The 21,045-nt window shown below is 42.5% G+C and overlaps 2 protein-coding genes and 1 non-coding gene across 6 annotated transcripts in view; all 3 read right to left on the minus strand.

The window, feature by feature from the left end:
- Window positions 1–21,045, minus strand: part of ULK4 (unc-51 like kinase 4) — a 524,814-nt gene that overhangs the window by 49,958 nt on the left and 453,811 nt on the right. The window lies entirely within an intron of this gene.
- LOC133046216 (large ribosomal subunit protein uL16-like) lies at window positions 4,774–5,254 on the minus strand. The gene has a single exon (XM_061129136.1). The coding sequence runs from the start codon at window positions 5,209–5,211 to the stop codon at window positions 4,801–4,803; it is 411 nt and encodes a 136-aa protein (XP_060985119.1). The 5' UTR covers window positions 5,212–5,254; the 3' UTR covers window positions 4,774–4,800.
- On the minus strand, window positions 5,162–5,296 carry LOC133046323 (small nucleolar RNA SNORA70). The gene has a single exon (XR_009690461.1). It is a non-coding gene; the product is annotated as a small nucleolar RNA SNORA70 (small nucleolar RNA).

A 21,045-nucleotide genomic window follows, 5' to 3' on the forward strand; every position in this document is an offset into this window, starting at 1 on the left:
TAAGGGCTATGATACACCCCAACAGCGGCAAGCCACCTGTGTTTCTCATCTTACCCAACTATGTGTTGCAGAGGCTAAATTCCTGACAAATCAAAGCTGAGAGGCTGGAGTGCCCTTTCTCCACCCGGCTCCCACTCAGAGAGCAGATGACTTAGGTCAGGTTGCCAGGACAACTGGTGCCCTGATGGCCCTCACCCCAGTTTGTTCATAAGAGGTTCCATTCCAGAATATGTAAGCTGAGAAGGCCAGGGGCTGTAGTCTTCCACCCAACACTAGCCATAAAACAAGGATGAAGAGAAACTGGTCACCATCCCCTCTCCCAGGTCCAGATCTGTAACTTCAGAGATTTTGCCCAGGAGAAGAGGCAGGATATAAGAACAACGCACATCAAAGCTCTTCCCAGATGAACTGACTTTATTTAGAACTGAGAAAGTACAAGTCTAAGGATGCTCTCAAAAACAAATGAGCCTTTGGCAGGAGGCAAGCAAGGGGGAGGCAAGTAGCTGCATTGCAGCAACGAGCTAAACTGCAGGCTAGCTTCTTTGCCAGAGAGAATCAAGGAGACAGATGGCTCAGAGAAGCCCTCCCAGGGTCAGAACAAATCTCAAGACTAGCCTCAAAAACTCCCCTGTGAAGGGGCCCAGATTTATTTGGATTGTGCTGTGGAACAATTTTTTTTTCCCCAGAGCACCTTGAAAACAGAGACAGTAATCAGTTATTAATAAAGGATCATAGCTGGATATTATACCAAAAATGGAGACAGCTTACTGGAAAGATTAGGAAAAGAGAGGCTGCTAAAATCAGGATCACCCCAGGCTGACTGTGAAGTATATTCAAGGCTGCACTCCTGAGAAAGCTCCAAGAAAGGCTTCATACTGTGGAGTTAGGAGAAACAGACTCCACTACAATAACTTGCCAATCACTGAACAAATAAGCAAGTGAGTAACAATGACAAGCTCCGAGGGAAGGGGGAACAGTAGCCAGAGTTGCTATGATATCTTAAATGGGGCTTTCCTGGTGGTTTAGACAGTGAAGAATCCACCTGAAATGCAGGAGACCCAGTTTGATCCATGGGTCAGGAAGATCCTCTGGAGAAGAGAACGGCTACCCACTCCAGGATTCTTGCCTGGAGAATTCCATGTACAGAGGAGCCTGGCAGGCTACAGTCCATGAAGTAGCAAAGAGTAGGACACAAGTGAGCAACTAACACTTTCACTTATCTTAAATACCAGTTACCAACAAGAAATTATGCATATGCAATCAGAAAAATAAATATGACCCAAACAGGAAGAAAAAGCAGACAACGGAAACCATGACTGGACTTGGATATTAGATTTAACAGACATAATAAACTTCAAAGCAGCATTATAAATATGCTCAAAGATGTTACAGGAATCATGATTAAAGAAGCAAAGCAAAATATGATGACAATGTCTCGTCAAATAGAGAATATCAATACAGAGAAATTTTTTAAAAAATTAATTCTGGTGTTGAGAAGTACAGAAGTGATACAGAAAGTTCACTAGAGACCCTCAGCAGTAGATTTCAAAGGGCAGAAAAAAGACTGTAAACTTGAAGTTATATCAATAGAGATTCTACAATCCAAACAACAAAGAGAAAACAAAGAATGAAGAAAAATGAACAGAGGACTTGATTGTAAGATGGCAGAATAGAAAGAGCCTGAGTTTACTTCCTCTCATGGGCACACCGAAATCACAAAACAGAACAATTACAGAACAACTATCAACTAAAAAAAGACTGGAACCTGTAAGAAAAGCTCTTCCACAACCAAAGATATAAAGAAGGAATCGCAACAAGATGGGCAGGAAGGGAATTCATGTAGTATAGTCAAGGCCCATAACCCTGGGTGGGCGATCCACAAACGGGAGAATAATTACCATTGCAGAAGTTCTCCCAAAGGAGGAAAGGGCCTGAGCCCCACAACAGGCTCTCCAGCCTGGGGGTCCTGCGTCAGGAGGGCAAGCCCCTAGGATGTTTGGCTCTGAAGGCCAGCAGGACTTACTTTGAGGAGACTCAGAGGGTTGTGAGAAATAAAGACTCCACTATTAAAGAATGCACACAAAATCTCATATGGCAGAAGCAGCCATATGAAAGGAGATTGTGTGAGAACTACTTGCTGATCTTGGAGAGTCTCCTGGAGAAGGAAGGGGCAACTAAAGCTCGCCCTGGGACACAGACACTGGTGGCAGCCATTTAGCGAGCTCATTCTGCACACGGACACTGGTGCTGACAAGTGGCATTTTGGAATCCTCCCTTTAGCTTATTAGCCTCAGGACCCAGTACTACTTCCACCCAGTATGGAGGCACCAGAACTAGCATCTCTCAGGCCAAACAACTAACTGGGTGAAGACAGGGCCCCAACTCAGCAGGAGGCAGCCTGCCTTAAGATAACCTAAGCCCTTAGCTATCCCAGTGAGAGGGTCCAGGACTGGACCCCACAAACCAGCTCAAGGCACTGGACCCAGGACCCCCAGGACACACTCAGGGCCCTACAGCCAGAGACTCAAACCCAGCTCCACAGAACCAGAACACTTCCCACAAAATTAGAACAAATAACATTAAAATTTCTATGAAAACTCAAATGACCCTGAACAGCTGAGATGAGCCTGAGAAAGAAGAGAGCTAGGGGTTTCACACCCCAGACTTCAGATTATACTACGAAGCTACAGTGACCAAAACGGTACAGCGTGGGCCCAAAAACAGACACAGAGACCAATGAAGCAGAATAGAGAGCTCAGAAGTAAATCCATACACTTATGGTCAATCAATCTATGGCAAAGGAGGCAAGAATATACAACAGAAAAAAGACAGTTTCTTCAATAAGTGGTGCTGAGAAAACTACATAGCTATAATATAAAAATGAAATTATACTGTTTTCTAATACCATACACAAAAATAAACTCAAAATGGATTAAACACCTAAATGTAAGTCCCAAACCCATAAAACTCCTGGAAGAAAACATAGGCAAAACACTGACACAAATCATAGCAACATTTTTTTTAATTTGTCTTCTAAGGCAAAGGAAACAAGCAAAAATAAATAAATGGGACCTAATTAAGCTTAAAAGCTTTTGCACAACACAGGATACCATTAGCAACAGGAAAAGACAACCTAATACATGGGAGAAAATATTTGCAAATGGTAAGACCTATAAGAGATTAATATCTAAAATATATAAACAGCTCATACAACTTAATATAAAAAAACCAACCCAATTAAAAATGGGCAGAAAATTTGAAAAGACATTTTTCCAAAGAAGACATCCAGATGGCCCACAGGCATATGAGAAGATGCTCAGCATCACTAATCATCAGAGAAATGCAAATGAAAACCACCATGATGAATGACTACCATCAAAAAGACCACAAATAAATACTGGTAAGGATGTGGAGATAAGGGAACCCTTATACACTGTTGGTGGGAATGTAAATTAGTGTAGCCACTGTATAAAACTGTATGGAGGTTTCTGAAAACACTAAAAATAGAACTACCATATGACCCAGCAACTCTACTCCTGGCTATATACCCAAAGAATGTGAAAACTGATTTGAAAGGCTATATGCATCCAAATATCCATTATTTACAACAATCAAGAAACCTAAGTATCTACCAACAGGTAAATGAATAAAGAAGATGTGGTACACACACACACACACACACACACACACACACACACACACACACACACACAGAGGAATACTACTCAGCCATAAAAAAATAACGAAATCTTGTCATTTGCAGCAATGTGGATGAACTTGGAGGGTATTAAGGTAAGTGAAATAAGTTAGACAAAGACAAATACTATATGGTATCACTTACACATAGGATCTAAACAATAAAACAAACTAGTGAATATGACAAAAAAGAAAGAGACTCAGATACAGAGAACAAACTAGTGGATATCACTGGAGACAGGGAAGGGGTGAGGGGCAGAATAGGTGGGAGGGGATCACGAGATATAAACTACTATGTATGAAAGCAATATGCTACAGGATATACTGGATAGCACAAGGAATACAGCCAATATTTTCACAGTAACTATAAATGGAGTATAACCTTTAAAAATTGTGAATCACTATGCTGTGCCCCTGAAATATAATATTGTATATCAACTACACTTCAGTTAAGAAAAAAAACCAGAATCAGACTCACAGACACAGAAAACAAACTTGTGGTTACCAAAAGGGAGAGGGAGAGGGACAAATTAAGAATGTAGGAATGAGATACAAACTACTATACATACAATGGATGAACAAGAAGCACATATTGAACAGCTCGGCAAATTATAGTCATTACCTTCTAATAACATATAATTCTATACCTAAAACTAACATAATATCATAAACCAGCTACACTTCAAAAAAAAAAACTAGAATTCTATGCTTTTTCCCCACAATGGATGTACAAGCTCCATTAAGGCAGGAACCTTTCTTTTTTGGTTCATCACCAGGTGCCAGCATTTACAACAGTATCTTGTCCATAACAGGCAACTCAAATTTTTGTTAAGTGAGTAAGTTAACATTTTGGAAGATTTCCCTTTTCTTTTGCTCTTTGGCCCATATTTTTCTATGAAACTTAAAAAACATATTTTCTAAAAAATTAATACTCCCTTTAAACATTTACATGTTTATATGACTGAATATTTTAATGTAAAATAGGCTCTCAGCAATCCAAACTATTCTGATTTTGAAACACTATCATTTCACTTTTTTTTTTTTTTTTTGACAGGAAATAGCATTTATTGGTGAGCGTGATTAAGGAGGGAACAGAGCTGATGCTCATGAGTGCAGGGCCCGCCATTTGTCCAGGGGACCACGATTAGGGATGTATTTGACCCCACAGCCGTCCAGGATGAGTCGCTTTTCTGCCACCATGTTCTCAAATTCATCCGCAATGAACTTGGTAAATCCCCACTTCTTGGAGATGTGGATCTTCTGACGGCCAGGGAACTTGAACTTGGCCCGGCGGAGGGCTTCAATCACATGCTCCTTGTTCTGCAGCTTGGTGCGGATGGACATTATGACCTGGCCAATGTGGACCCTGGCCACTGTGCCCTGGGGCTTTCCAAAGGCACCACGCATACCTGTCTGGAGTCTAGATTGAGAAACAGCAGGCCAGTCATGAATGCCCACTAGGAAGAGTTGTCTCCAAGGTCCCTTAGGGCTACCTGTACAGGCAACAGGTTGCATACACTACCAAGGAGGCTGCTGTTTGCAGCCATTGCACACTGGGCCCCCATGGGGAAAAGAGCACAGTCGGCTTAATTGGCTGCAAATCATTTCACTTTTTAGCAGTCCCCCTACAGCTAGTGAAAGTCGCTCAGCCATGTCCAACTTTTTACAACCCCATGGACTGTTTAGTCCATGGAATTCTCCAGGGCAGGATACTGGAGTGGGTAGCCTATCACTTCTCCAGGGGATCTTCCCAACCCAGGGATTGAACCCAGGCCTCCCGCATTGCAGGCGATTCTTTACCAGCTGAGCCACCAGGGAAGCCCAGTTAGGTATTCACACAGGTAAATAATCTCACACAAGGGCTTGTTAAACTTCTGTGACAGAAGAGAAGGTGACACAGGCCAGTTCCAGCCCAATGTCCCCCCGTGCTCGTCCCCTTCTCCCACCCCGCCACTGACAAAGACACAGCCACCATTTTTTTTCCTGGTCAAACACACATTCTTCTAAACAAAAAATTACTGATTTTATCACAGTAGGAACCTCAGGATAAATGGCTGATGCTCAACAGAATTGGAATTCTGATGAAGAAACATACCAAAATACTCCAGAAGCTGTTCTGATTTATCATCCACTGCCATCTAAACCATAGACTGCGGCTCTGTCACCCAACTAGAATAACTTCCCGTGATGACAGACAAGAAAGACTTACTTTCTGGTCCTGCAGTTGGGAAAGTTGCTGCTGACTCCTTTCCTTTGATACCTGTTTACTGTTAACTCACACATGCTGCAGGGAATGAGTCACTGGACCTCCTTTCTCCTGTGGATGCGGTTTTATTGACCCTTTAACTAATGGGTATATCCTATGCTGTCGTCCCAGGGACCGAGGTAAATTATTAATGCATTTTAAGGCAAAAATGGCTCACAACTCTTTATCTTCTCTCTTGAGAAAATGCTAATTAAGGAAAACATAGGTGGAAAAAAATAAGACAGGAGAAAACAAGCCCCTGTTTTCTGTTCTTCCATTCCATGAGTGGGTAAGTGGCAAGTGGTACTAGACGGGGTTTTGCTTTTCTGGAGCAGAGAGTTGAGAGGGTATTTTTAAAATGTGGGTCTCAAAACGTAATTTCAGTTTGTAGTGTAAGTTTGATGCTATAATTTAAGAAGTACACATCTGTTTGAACTGGATTGTTAGGTTAGTTTTTTTTTTTTTAAATGGTTGTTTGCATATTTTCATAAAAATGAATACTTGGGTTTGGTTTTGTATGCAGTAAGCATGCATAGTTTTATCTAGCTTTTAGTTCAAAACTTTACATTATAAATAGTACTGGGAGAAATGCCACAAATGAAGATTTGTTTATAGCTGCCTAACACTAGTTAGGATACTGTGCTCGATGTTGGTAGAAGAAAAGTCGGGGAGGGTTTGTGATAGGCCCTGAGGGAAATCTCGATGAATAGGGTCAGCAGGCCACCTGAGTCATCTCAGAGAGAGGGCGGAAGGCAATTGGCAGTGTGGTCTGTGAGGTCAGAAAAAATCTAGAAAAACAACTTGGACACTGTTGATTGACACTGTGTCCAATCACCGCTTTCAAATAAACCGGGCAGCATTTGGAATGAAGAGGCCTTAACTGGCAGAAGATGACTGATTCATTTAGAAAACTTAATTCCAAGTGTGCTAATTTTGTTCTAAAAAGAACGATAGAGGGGTCAGTACCACTGGATCTATTAGGATGAATTCTGAGGAATAAAGGATTGTGTCTGAAAAGATACGTTTAGCTGAAACAGGTCTACGAAAATGAGTTTAGATATTCATTGTGTGAAGGTCCCTTTTTAACTTGAAAGTGAAAGTGAAGTTGCTCAGTCGTGTCTGACTCTTCTTTGTGACCCCATGGACTGTAGCCTACCAGGTTCCTCCGTCCATGGGATTTTCCAGGAAAGAGTACTGGAGTGGGCTGCCATTTCCTTCTCTAGGAGATCTTCCCAACCCAAGGATTGAACCCAGGTCTCCCGCATTGTAGGCAGACACTTTACCGTCTGAGCCACCAGGGAAGTCATCATTGATTAAGGCCTTTTAACTTGAACACAATGTTAAAACTAGTTCAAGATGGCCCCAGAGACATTTAAGTGGCCATCTGGAGACTGAGGCAGCCTTTGGAATGGACCTGCACATTATGTTTCTTTCTCAGGTGTCCAAGGGCATCTCTTCTGGGTGGGGGGGTGCTCTGTGGACTAGTACAGGGGGGTGCTCATGATTGCAATTTATACTGCAAACCAGATGACTTCCATCATAAGAGTATTAGGACATCTTGTTTCTGCTGAGCTCTTAATGGCTCTAAGGATTTAAAAGCGCTTTTCATGTCATATATGCACGGTCATATCATAACTTATCAAGAAAGAGTTAGGCATTTTGTTGCTGTTGTTCAGTTGCTAAGTCAAGTTAGGTGTTTAAATGCTATCCAACTGGGGAGAGCCCAGATCAAAAGGGAGAACCTGCTGGTCTGTGGCTGTCTCAAAATCAAGGTCTGTTAAAAAAGAAGAAACCCGTGCACACATCCTTTTACTAGACTAAATATATCCTGGTATGTGGTCAGAGCACATACATCTCCTACATGCCAAGACAAATGCCAACATATCACCATACTCATTTTTCAAACATCTATTGTCTACCAGGTACCTGATGCTTTTCTAAATACTTTCTATGTATTAGGTCATGCAAACCTCCTCAGAGCTATATGAAATAGGTACTTATATTAACCAAGTAACAGATCTGGAAACTGACATCAGAGAGGTCAAATAAGTTTCCTTAAATCACTGAATTAATAAGAGGTGGCACCTAAGTCACTGAATAAATGGAGAGCTCAAGCTTTTACCTGTGGATTCCATAATGGTTTCTTCATGTATATAGATACAAAACTTTCTCAAATTGTTCAGTCATACAGTCATGTCCAATTCTTTGCAACTCCATGGACTGCAGCATGCCAGGCTTTCCTATCCCTCAACATCTCCCAGAGTTTGTCCAAGTTCATGTTCACTGCATCAGTGATACTGTCCAGCCGTCTCATCCTCTGATACCCTCTTCTCCTTCTGCCTGAAATCTTTTCCAGCATGAGGGACTTTTCCAATGAGTCATCTGTTTGCATCAGATGACCAAAATTCTAGAGCTTCAGCATCAGTCCTTCCAGTGAATATTCAGGGTTGATCATCCTTAAGACTGACTGGTTTGATCTCCTTGCTGTCCAAGGGACTTTCAGGAGTCTTCTCTAGCACTAGTTTGAAGGCATCAATTCTTTGGCATTCTGCATTCTTTACAGTCCAGTTCTCACAGAACTTTCTCATAACTTACTGTTCATAAAACTCAGTAGTGATATAAATATGCTAAATTTCAAATGTTTCAGAGTTTAAATGAAAAAAAAACTTGAATTTTCTTCACACTGTAGAATGGGCCACAAGTGATTCGAAAATCTGCTGTTTGAATTCTGAGTCCTGCTCCGCAGCTTACTGGTTATGAGACTTAAAGGCGATTCTCCTAGTGGTTTTGAGCCTCTGTTTCCCTAACTATAAAAGTACAGATTTCTCGGGAGGTCTAAGGGCAATAAACATAAAACCTCCATCTCATTGTGGCTACTCAACAAAAGGTAGCCATTATGACTATGAGATAATCTAGTGCAAAGTCCTATGTAAACTATGCTGTATGAATCCAGAGGGTATCACTATTATTACCCTGATGATGAAGATGAATGTGATAATATAAGTCAACTGTTGGAATCACAGCGCATTTCTATTTTTCAGTAACAAGGACAGTGCTTGGGTCCACAGGAGCCTCATGCATCTAGCATAAATTCCTCTGCATCTGTAGAACCAAAGGGATCCCCACTAACCTTGCCCAGCCCCACAACCCAGGCTAGGCACTGCATATAGCTGTCACTTGCCATGGTCCTGGACCAAAATGCTTCTCAGTTTTGAACAGGCTACTGAATTGGTTCTAAGAAGCCTGTCCTTCAAAAAAGGCATTGAGGCTGTTTCAAAACACATTTGGAGATTCAGTAATTTAATGCAATTATATCTGACTTTTTTTTTTTTTTTTAAAGCCTGGAAACAGTCCATGAACTTTAACTGCCAGGTCTCACTTCTTCCCTTTAAAATACAGCAAATTTGGATCCTGAGAAGGTTCTTCCTCCCAAGATTTCACATTCCCATTACTACTTCAGGGGGCTCCTTTACAATAAGATGAGAGGTATTAACAGCAGTCTTAACAGAGGTATTAACAGGGTGGTAACAGCCTTCTGGAGAAGGAAATGGCAACCCACTCCAGTATTCTTGACTGGAAAATCCCACTGATGGAGGAGCCTGATGGGCTACAGTCCATGGGGTCGCAAGAGTTGGACATGACTTAGCGACTAAACCAACAACAGCCTTGAAAAATCCTTTTCTAGTCTCCCGTGTCTTTTACAAATTCAGCATTCGTGTACAGAGAGCTGGGTTAGAGCTGGGTTAAAATATTTAACAACTCTTGCATACAGAAGCCTGGCTCCCTCACAGCCAGTGAGACCCCCCTGCCGCCACTCTAAAAGCTGGGTTGGGGGTGTTGCAGGTAAATTTTCCCTGGCATTCCCTTTGCTCTAAGTCCCTTGTTTGAATTTTTGTGGACAGTGTTTTTTTTTTTTAATTTTTTTATTTTTAACATAAATTTATGTATTTTAATTGGAGGCTAATTACTTTACAATATTATATTGGTTTTGCCATACACTGACATGAATCCGCCACGGGTATACGTGTTCCCCATCCTGAAGCCCCCTCCTACCTCCCTCCCCATCCCATCCATCTGTTACTAGATCTGTGATCAGGCTCTGCTTTTTATCCAGTTCAAAGTGGTTCTGATGCAGGTGGTCTGTAGCTGGTACCTTGAGAGATACTACCTTATAGTAAGCCAGAATCTCTGGTAGGGATCAAGAATGTGCATTTCTTCAAGGCTCGCAGGTGATCCCCACAAACACTGAAGTCTGGGAACCACCAGAGAAAGACATGGCAGATGCTTCCTTCTGCCCGTATCACCCAGTGCTCAGCATACTTGCTGGACTACATCGCAACCATATTGAAACCAGAGTGGAGATTTTTTACTTCACTCAAAAAGAAACAGAAATCAATGTATACCAAAGACTTACAGGATGACATTTTGAAAATTAAGGTGAAAAGGACACATGGTAGATGGGTTATCTGTATGACTGGGATAAGGGGAAGAATTCTTAAGCAAGGTCCCAAAGGTACACACCAAAGACAACAGATACTGTTCTGGTTAATGAAGCACATCATAGGAAGAGCTGACAAGCATGACAGGTATAGAGATCATATTTACCATTTTTAGATCTAAATATCTAGAACATATAAGTGATCTCTGCAAATCAACAAGAAAACGCCAAGGATGCCAACAGGACAGTGAGCAAAGGATAGGAATAGAAAATTCACAAAAGTACTTATTTTCAGAGAAACACAAATTAAATTTACAAGTCATTACTTGACACCCATTAAAATGGATATAAGCCCTTGGCAAACAGAAAGTTGGGTAAAACCAAACCCTGCAAGGATGTGCAGAAGCCAAGAGTCCTAAAAAACACTGTTGGAGGGAGTTTAACCTGGTGCATCCAGTCTGTCAAATCACGTCAAACTATCTTTCAGTACGTCTTGAAAGATAGCCTGCCCATGCTCTAAGTGTAGTCCTGCAAGTCCATCTGAGATCTATTAATATATTCCAGAGGCAAAGAACTACTTGTACATATAGTAACACAAATAAAGTTTTATAATGTTGGGGAAAAAAGCATAAAAAAAGAGTACTATCAATAGTACACTGTCATTTGTGTAAGTTAAAAATATACACATACACAAAAGAGCTCTCTGTGCGTGAGTGGAAATTGGAGAAGAAAAAACCAAATCCTGACTTCTAGCTGAATAACAACAAACTACAACAACAAAGCATGGGCCAGGTAAGTCTGTCTAAAGAGAGAGACTTTAAATTCAGCTCCAAGACAGAAATGAACATTGCGGACAATCAGGACTTCCAGTACTGACTAAATACTCTCGCGGTCTCAGCACTCCTGCACTACAGAAAGGTAGTCCTTCACCTGGCGAGGGGCTGATGCTGGCTGGGATCCGCAGCCGCGCCCGTGGCCCTGCCTACTCCCCACCCACCAGGCAGGGCTGGGTGCGGGAGTGCTAAGAATCCCCCGATACCCCTTCCCCAGTTTCACTCCCATGAGCACTTGCAGATGTTGTAAAAGGCAGGTATGATGATGTAGGGGCTTTGTATTAGGATTATTTTTACTCGGTCACCAAAAAAGTAACAAGAAAAATAACTGCAGTTCAAGAGAAAATGGACAGACTTCAGAATTTTAAACATAGAAAAACAGAAAAAAAATATAAAAAAAGAGAAGATATGAAAGGTTTCCCCTTTCTGGTAGATGGTGCAGGTTAGTTACTTCCTGGGTCCCTAAGGAGGGGAATACAGCAAAGCCTGCGCCTGGTTCTCTCAAGCTGTTCCCTGATCCGGCAGCATTTCGGTTCTCATGCTTCCAGGAACGATGGCTAACAGTGCGGGTTTGGCCCCGCAGGAAGCCAGGTCGACCAGAGACCTGGGTTCTGAGATGGCAGCTATTTCACTTGGGGCCACAGCATCAAGAAGGCAGCCCTTTCTCTTTCAGTTCAATGAGCGGGTTCTGAGAACCTCTGGCGCACGTGGCCTGGGCTGGAGACACAAAGAAGACGGGGGCATGGCTGCGGGGAGGCGGTGTCTGCTCAGCGCCACTGTATCTCTTATTATTCAACACTCATCAGTTCTCTGCAGAATCAGAAAGCTAAGCTGAGCAACAGGGGTACCACTGGACATCTTATGAGATCCTTCACCACATTCAGTGCATTTATGGAGTATCTGCTCTATGCACTTTGTGACCCCATGGATCCCGCCAGGCTCCTCTGTCCATGGAATTCTCCAGACAAGAATACTGGTGTGGGTTGCCATTTCCTCCTCCAGGGGATCTTCCCAACCCAGGGATCAAACCCGGGTCTCCTGCACTGCAGGCAGATTCTCCACCACTGAGCCACCGGGAAAGCCCACTCCACACAGAAGTATGCAAAGGCATGAGATGTAGGAGGCTAGATGCGAAAGGTTTAACAGGAACTCAATAATCTGAGACAACAGGGCGCAGAGAACTACCATCAGGTACAGAGGGTTAAGTGTCATTTAGGGGACCAACCACTCAGTGTGAAGACAGCAGAGGGGTGCGACAGTTATTGAGAGAGCAGGAAGAGCCAGGGGTCGAGAAGGATGGATGAGATCTGGACCAGTGAAAAGAACAACGGGGGAACAGTGTGAGCAAAAGCAGCGGTTTGAGGGACCTCCCTGGTGGTCCAGTGGCTAAAACTGTGCTCCCAATGCAAGGGGCCCGGGTTTGATCACCAGTCAGGGAACTAGATTCCCACATGCCACAACTAAAGAATCCACATGCCACAAGGAAGACTGAAGATCCTGTTCACTGCAACTAGGACTCAGTACAGCCAAATAAACAAAAATCAGTAAATATATATAAACAAAGGCTTGACATGAAAGGTACCCTCCCTCTCTGGGTAGCATTTTTCTCTCCACTTTATCAAAAGCAATATAAGGGCATCTTCCTCCTTCACCCTGTGCACCATGATCTTAGAGGAGTCACCTTTGGTTTTCCTGTTTTCCAACCAGCGTCTCATGATAAACGGTGTGCACTTCCTTTTTGCACGAAGGAAACCTTGTACTAAAACTACAGATTGGGAAAACATTAACACCAAGAGAATAAAAACAAAGCATCATCCTTCTAAAGGAGGTAATCAGCCAAATGAGATCGCCTACACTGGCAGGAAGAAAGGGAACGACCAGTAGGCTTTGTTACAGGGCAAGAATGTTCCTCATTTCTTCACAGCATAAACTACAATCTTTTGATGGTTTAAATGATATGTTTTTCATTAAAATACAGCTTGACACTGTACACTCAGCTGGACCCTGGTGACTGTAAGATGGGTATCATGGCAGGATTTTCTCAAGAATCCCCAAGGTAAAACCCTCTTTCCAAAAAGTGACAGTGTCAGTTTGTTCACTCAGAAAAATGAGAACATCTAAAAGAAGCCCAGGAGGTAGGGATGTCCCAGGAAGTTGCAAGAATTAAGACGGACTATATGTGTCCCTTGGACTGCAAGGAGATCCAACCAGTCCATCCTGAAGGAGATAAGTCCTGGGTGTTCATTGGAAGGACTGATGCTGAAGCTGAAACGCCAATACTTTGGCCACCTCATGAGAAGAGTTGACTCATTGGAAAAGACCCTGATGCTGGGAGGGATTGGGGGCAGGAGGAGAAGGGGACAACAGAGGATGAGATGGCTGGATGGCATCACCGACTCGATGGGCATGAGTTTGAGTAAACTCCGGGAGTTTGTGATGGACAGGGAGGCCTGGAGTGCTGCGATTCATGGGGTCGCAAAGAGTCGGACACGACTGAGTAACTGAACTGAACTGAACTGATATGTGGACTAGAGACAGAAACTTTTCAAAAAATATTTACACTTAAATATAAATTATTCATCAGTTTCTTAAAAGAAAGGCTAAGAGTTAAACTCCAATTAAATGTAAAAAACAAATCAGATTTTATGTTATGTTATATAAAGCAGACACGTTCAATACAAATACTCATCCATTCAGTAAATTCTAGAATTTATGTCACAGTCTTGGTTACAAATGATTTTTTAGAGACACAAACTGCATGTGAGGAGTGAAGTTCCTGGCACTGAAGAAGGTGTTTTTAATGAAATGATATATTTTATTTTACACAGTGTGTATACACATAATTGCATTGTGTACATGCATGTATATCTGTACATATATGTACAGATAAATGTATATGTTTATATTTGTTGTGCAGTCGCTCAGTTGTGTCCGACTCTTTGAGACCCCACGGGCTGCAGCACACCAGGTTTCCCTGTCCTTCACCATCTTCTGAAGTTCGCTCAAATTCATGTCCAATATGTTTACATAGGGGCTTTCCAGGTGGCACTAGTGAGAAAGAACCTGCCTGCCAATGCAGGAGACATAAGAGATGTGGGTTCTACCCCTGGGTTGGGAAGATTACCCTGCAGGAGGGTACGGCAACCCACTCCAGTGTTCTTGCCTAGAGAACCCCATGGACAGAGGAGCCTGGAGGGCTATAGTCCATAGGTCGCAAAGAGTCGGATACGACTGAAGCGACTTTGGCATACACACACAAGCTTATATAGAGATATAAAATAATGCTTTTATGTGTGTAATAAAATAAAGCCAAGGCTTTCTCATACTGCAATAAAAATCACTGTACAGAATGATTAGGCTCCCAGACCCCCCCACTAGTTGGGGCTGTTTGCTTTAGTATAGCTGGGGCCCCTCAGTAACAGATTGCTCTGATCTGTGCTCTCTTTCTCTCTGCAGGCAGCAAATTCACAGCATTCGGATCACGGGAGGCACCGTTACACCTCACAAATCAATATGGACAACTCCTCAAATTCGATCCTTGAATACAAGTTTGAAGCTAATTCCTGCAAGAATTTCATTATTAACTGAAGTGCAATTTAGAATCCGTGATTGAAACGCCTGCCGGCTACAATTCCCAATTCTCCTCTTCTAGATTACCCTGCATTTGTTAGAAAATGTATTAACCTTAAGTTAAAGGAAGTTCCATTTGTGTGCTTGTATATACACAAGAACACATATATAGTAGATTACTATATCCTTCCTCCTCTGTTGCAAACAAAAGTAAAAAGAAACATATTAGGCTTCTTCAGGCAAAAGAATCTCACGGTCAATATGGTACAAGTTGGGGGACTCTGGAATAAAAGAAAAGCTCACGGGCAGTCTGCATTTTGGTGGTCACATGCAAAACCCATTTGACAGAAATTTTAGGCTGTTTTTAATGACATTTCTTCTTTCCTTTCTCCCTAAGTCGCTTCACCCTGACTGGTAGGCTGGACAGTTTATTTCAAGGTCACTTAGACATGGTGACAGCGTCTGGTGCTTTGGGAGGGACACAGTGAAGGCCATGGAGGACAGGGGCACTGTGAACCAGACTAGCACCCCGAGGGACCACCAACCCAGAGGGCATGTCCCCACCCCTCCTAGCTCACCCCATCAAGAGCCAGGCCTTCAGAACACAGGGCAGATGTCCCAGGATGGCAGCACCAACCTACATTCCCACTAACAGGGCACAAGGGCTCCCTTTTAGTCCACATCCTTGCCAGCATTTGATGTCATCTGGATAATAGCTATCCTAACAGGCATGAGGTGATACTGTGGTTTTGATTTGTATTTCCCTGATGATTAGTGATGCTGAGCATCTTTTTACTATCTTTGGCCATCTGTATATCTTCCTTGGGAAAATATCTAATTGAATCTTTTGATACTTTACTCATTTGTTAATAGGGCTATTTCTGTTTGTTTGCTGATGAGTTGTATGAGTCCTTTACGTGTTTGGAACTGTTGTTGTTTAGTCCCTTAGTCCTGTTTGTCCCTTTGAAATCCCGTGGACTGTAGCCCACCAGGCTCCTCTGTCTGTGGGATTTTCCAGGCATGAATACTGAAGTGGGTTGCCATTTCCTCCTCCAGGGGATCTTCCCAGCCCAGGGATCGAACCTGCGTCTCCTGTGTCTCCTGCATTGGCAAGCAGACTCTTTACCCGCTGAGCCATCATGAAAGCCCAATGCTTTAGGTAAGGGCTCTGAAATGAATGCGGGCTCTTGATCAACTAATTTAGGAATAACTATATAAAACAGCTCATTGTTTGTTAACATTGCATTTATACATTAGGCTCTCTTGGTGTTTTCAAGCATTTGATAAGGTGGACCAGCACAGAAGTTTTGCTTTTGGGAGTTTATTTATATTTGCTGAAATGAGAATTAAAAAAAAAAAAGAACTTTAGAATTAAAACCCTGGTTTCTAGAAAGGGAAGAAAAAGGGCAAGCTAGCACCTTCTGTCTTTATTCTCACGTCCTGAGCAACCTGCTAAAAGATGATGACCATAGGGGACTTTGTTCAGAAACAAACGGCACCAAATCTCTAGCCTATCTACCTCATTATACCAAGGGCACTTTTTAATCACACCAACAAACTGCTTCAGTGACCGTTTCTAATTTGCTCTTCCTTTAGATACTTTCCTCACTTTTCTCTGTAAAACCTCTACTTCCTTTCATGCCCATTTGCCCTCACGTTGGCACCAGGTCCCCGGCCACCTGCCTTCTCTGTCTACTCCAGCACATCTCCCCTCCAGGACCCACTAAGAGAAGCTGCTTCAGAGTTCCTGATCATTAACATAATTAACACCTTTTCATTGTGGAAGAGACCGGCAGTCACCTTTCAAGTGCAGCAATTATGGAAATAATCACGCAGATGTGTAGTAATTTCATAGTAACTGCGCACTATGGAGTACTGGAGGAGGCCGGGAGGGTTCCAACCTGCTTGAGTATGCAGTGATGCTAATTAGTGTGATAACTTGTATTTAGGCGGCGCCATTCTGCCCCAGCCACCTAGACCGGTGTACAATTACGTACAATTAACAGTCACCTATAAGGAGTGACAACATTCGGAACACAAGAGCCATCTTTTCAGAAAGGAACACAGGCAGAGGAAAGCTTGGGGACAGGATGGCGTTTTTTTTTCTCTGGGAAAAGGCTTCCCTCGTGAGTCAGCAGTGATGGGGCAGCCAGGAAATTCAGACTTCTCCCTTCTTCCAGTCTTTTAGGAGATGAAGATGGCAGAGATGAAGACCTGGCATGTCTGAGCCTGAGGCTGGAGGGAAAAGTAGACATGCCAGATGCCAGAACCCTGCAGGAGGAAAAGTGGTCTGGATAGCTTGGGATGGTCACTCTAGGAAGACACAACTGAACAGGATACACATGGAATTCTGCAGGAAAAGACAAAGATCCTGTTCCTGCAGAATGAGATGAGAGTTGAGGTTTCACAGCAGCAAATAAAAAGGAAGTGTTTGCACACTTCAAGTCCACAGAGCTATATGGTTTCTGGAGATGGAAAAGCGACCATCAGTGTCACTAAGTAACAAATCGTTAGCATCAGCAACAGGGCTGGGCCAGCTCTGCTCTCTATTGTCAGACCACAGACAGACACAGAAGCACATTCACTCTGGCCCCTGTGTTTCCAGAGGGATGCTGGTAAATGAGGAAGCAGATAAAAGAGCCCGGAGAGGTGGAGGGTCTGGAAAACAGCATGTAGCTGGATGAGCAAAGCAGCAGTTCAGAGGAGGAGACATGAGATGCTGAGAGAGCGGAGATATTACTGCAGTATACAGAAGTTTCTGTTGTTTTAAGAGGTTAGATGTAGTTCATCTTATTACCAGTTAGACTAGATTCCACTGGTGGAAGTTACAGAGAAGTTACATACAAGGTATATATGCAAATCCAACATAAAGTCTTGAAAGATGCTAAGCTTCCGAACATGGGATTTACTCAGACAGAAACTGAACAATCCCTTATAGTTTGTGGGTGGAGGAACTGATCATGGGCAGAGGTGAGGGTAAGGCTGCCTCTGGGGCTCAGTCAAGGAGAGTGAGACCTGCAGAGTGGATGGCTAGATGGTGCTGAACAACTGGAAGACCACAGCCATGCTTCTATGTGGGGGTCAGACACACAACCTTCCTTGGTTCCCTGTTCTTTATTTTACTGCTTTACTTTTTAAAAATTAGCATAGAGTAAATACACTTTTCTGTGACTAGTTCTATGAATTTTGGCATGTAAGTGGCATGTTTACCATCACCCACAATCAAGATACAGAGCGAATCCCTCACCAAAAACAATTTCCTTTTGCCATCCCTTTTCCCAAACCCTGGTAACCACTGATCGCTTCCCCATAGCTTTGCCATATTGAGAGTGTCAGATAAACGGAATCCTACTCTATGGAACCTTTAGACACACTGGCTTCTTTCACTCAGGACAATGCCTCCGAGATGCATCCAAGACAGAGGCTCTGTGTATCCACAGTTCAAATTCTTAAGCAGACGATGTTGGGGAACATCCATTGCCTATTTTGCCTACTTTGAAATCTCTGTTTTTTTCAGGTTTTTCAAATTTCTTGGCTTAATCTGGGGAGTGGTGAATCCGGTTTAAGAAAATTATAGTACCTGATGCCTCTAGTGATCTTTTCCTCCTGAAATCTTTTTCTTTCTGCTGGTGTTCAGTTTTAAAGGAAACTGAATTCTAAAAAAACAAAAAACTGTAAAGAAAACCCATATGCTACAGATCAGTACATATATACATGGATAAGGAAATCAAATTTTCCCTCTGCAAGTTTCACCTTTAGAGGAACACACCATTAACAGTTTGATGACTCTTCTTTATAGATGAGTTTCTAAGCTTATTTAGTCATATATATTCGGTATTTATAAAAATGGGATCTTACCAAAAATACAGTTGTATAATTCAATACTACAAACATCTTTTCCTATCTATAAGTAGTTCCACCTCATTATTTTTATGTACTGCACGGTATTCTATTATATAGGTGGGCCAGCCATTTACATAATAGGTGCCCTATTGATCAACATTAGATTATTTTGAAGTTTTCACTAATGCAATGCAACAATAAACACCTTTGTTTATATATCTTAGGATTTAAAATTGTTTGAATGAAAAAATAAAGCTCTTCATAAAGGTGTTTACTGGAAGAACACATTAGATTTGAAAAATGGTATTTCATTAAGGAATAAAATACAGAAACAGAAGATTATTAGAACATAAGCACCAGAATTAAAGTTCTCTACTTGTTTGAGCAAGAAGATGTTTCAGATTAATATCACCTTAATTGGCCTCGTCACCACAGACCCCGAGGTTCCTCTTTAGACAGTTAAATGCGCTTCTCCCCTGAAGCTAAGAGCTGCTTCCTGCCACCGATTTTACAATCCTGCTGTCACTGAGCTTTCTGGACTCCGTGCATTAGAGTCGATGCCAGAGGTTAGACTTTGCCAGCCCAAGGATGCTCAGCAGCTCTTGAACTTCTGCATGCCTACTTCCTCCTTGTTCCATTCAATCAACTTCTGTCTTCTCCCCACATGCCTCCTGGGACTGATTTTGCCTTCCCAAGGAAATCGATCCTATACTAACTTTTTAAAAATGAGTTTTATGAATTATCGGACAATTGAACACATCTGGACCTTTCCCAAGGCTAGCCACTGCTCACACAGGACCCCAATTCCCCAGGCAATGCTTACCTAGGCAGTTTTTATAGGCAAAAGCAGTAAGGTGAGGTCTAACTATTCGCCTACTTGGTCCTACAAACCCATCCAAGGAATGAAGGTTCAGGAACCCAACTGGGCATGGACCAGCAATGATGCTGTAAGAAGCAGTGGATCATCAAGGTGAGAGGTTACTGGAGAGTTAGAGGCTCAGAGCCAAGTCACAGGCTGGGAGATCCAATTCACCCCTAAGTCATCTAAAAAGCCCAAAGAACCCTTCGCCCCCAGCACTGTGTGGCTTCAAAGGACTTTCATGCCCACAGTTTCACTTGGGCTCCATTACAATCTCAAGGCATTATAGTCTCTATAGTCTCAGTAGAGCTAAGCCTACGAAAGCAGTTCAGCCACAGCCAAGGAAGCAGTCTGGGCTCCTGGGCTTTTATTAAGCCATGCTGTTATGCTCACAGTGCTACAAAGGTCATTGAGAGATGAGGTGAGGAGGCCAGAAGGAGTGGCCCGTCTCTGTCTGTCTGTCTGTCTGTCTCTCTCTCTCTCTCTCACACACACACACACACACACACACACACACACACACACACACACATGGGCTACTACTAAACTCCCTAATGAATTCTTTTAGGCATGGCAGCCATTTGTGTGAAAGAAGGGAGTTGCCCCAAGACTGACTTAGGTAGCTGTGAGTTCTGCAGGGCCAGCCTGCAACCATCCATTAGGGTAAGAGATCTAGCCAGTCTGGACTGTATCAGGCCACACTGTGCCAGGGTGGCAGGCAGCCCCTCTGGGCCAATAGTTGAGAAAATGGCACAGCAGTGATGCATGTAAGGGATTTACCAAGTGAGCAGAAACATTTGAGTGAGTCAATTCAAACTGGGCATCTACTCCAGGGTTCTTGACAGCTAACCTACTTCAATTATCTGATGAAAATGGAGTGTTCTTGGGATAATAATGCATGACACAGAATAAAACTCGACTGTTTAATATTAGTTCCTTGCCTTTAGATCCAGAGGAAAAGGTAAAAACGTGAGGAAGAATGTCTACCTGCGGTTATTCCCATGTTCTTCTTTGCTCTCCATATTCCTAACCCCACGTTAACAAAAGTGTCACTACATCATTCAGGATGCCTCCGTTTCTCTTTTTTCTATATTAAGTTACACACTTTACATAGTTTATAGATTCAAGGTGAAAATGACCCTTTTCTCTGCAATCTACTTCCCTCATCATTAAACCACTGCCAAACCCAGGGAATCTCTAAAGTTGTTTGAGACAAATTTCTTAGCATTTTGCTTTATCCCCTTGGATTTAATGAGAGTTCCCTAATAATGTAACTGGTCTCTGTTTAACTGTCAATAACTTCAGAGCCTTCCTTAGTACCTTATGAAGAGCAAGTGATCAGTGAGTATTTGTTAATATGTAATGGGTAGATATATGATTAGAAGGAAACACATCATAGTTATGACCAATTTATCTGGGATTATGGTATAACTTTTCTTTCTTCTTAAGCATCTTTCCAAGTTTTCTATAAGCTAAAATAAATAGCTTTTAAAGATAAAATGAAATGTAAAAATAAATATGCTGTAGCAATACAAGATCATTTTTGTTGTTGTTTAGTCGC

Source organism: Dama dama, chromosome 24, assembly GCF_033118175.1.
Source record: "Dama dama isolate Ldn47 chromosome 24, ASM3311817v1, whole genome shotgun sequence".
NCBI classification, from domain to species: Eukaryota; Metazoa; Chordata; class Mammalia; order Artiodactyla; family Cervidae; genus Dama; species Dama dama.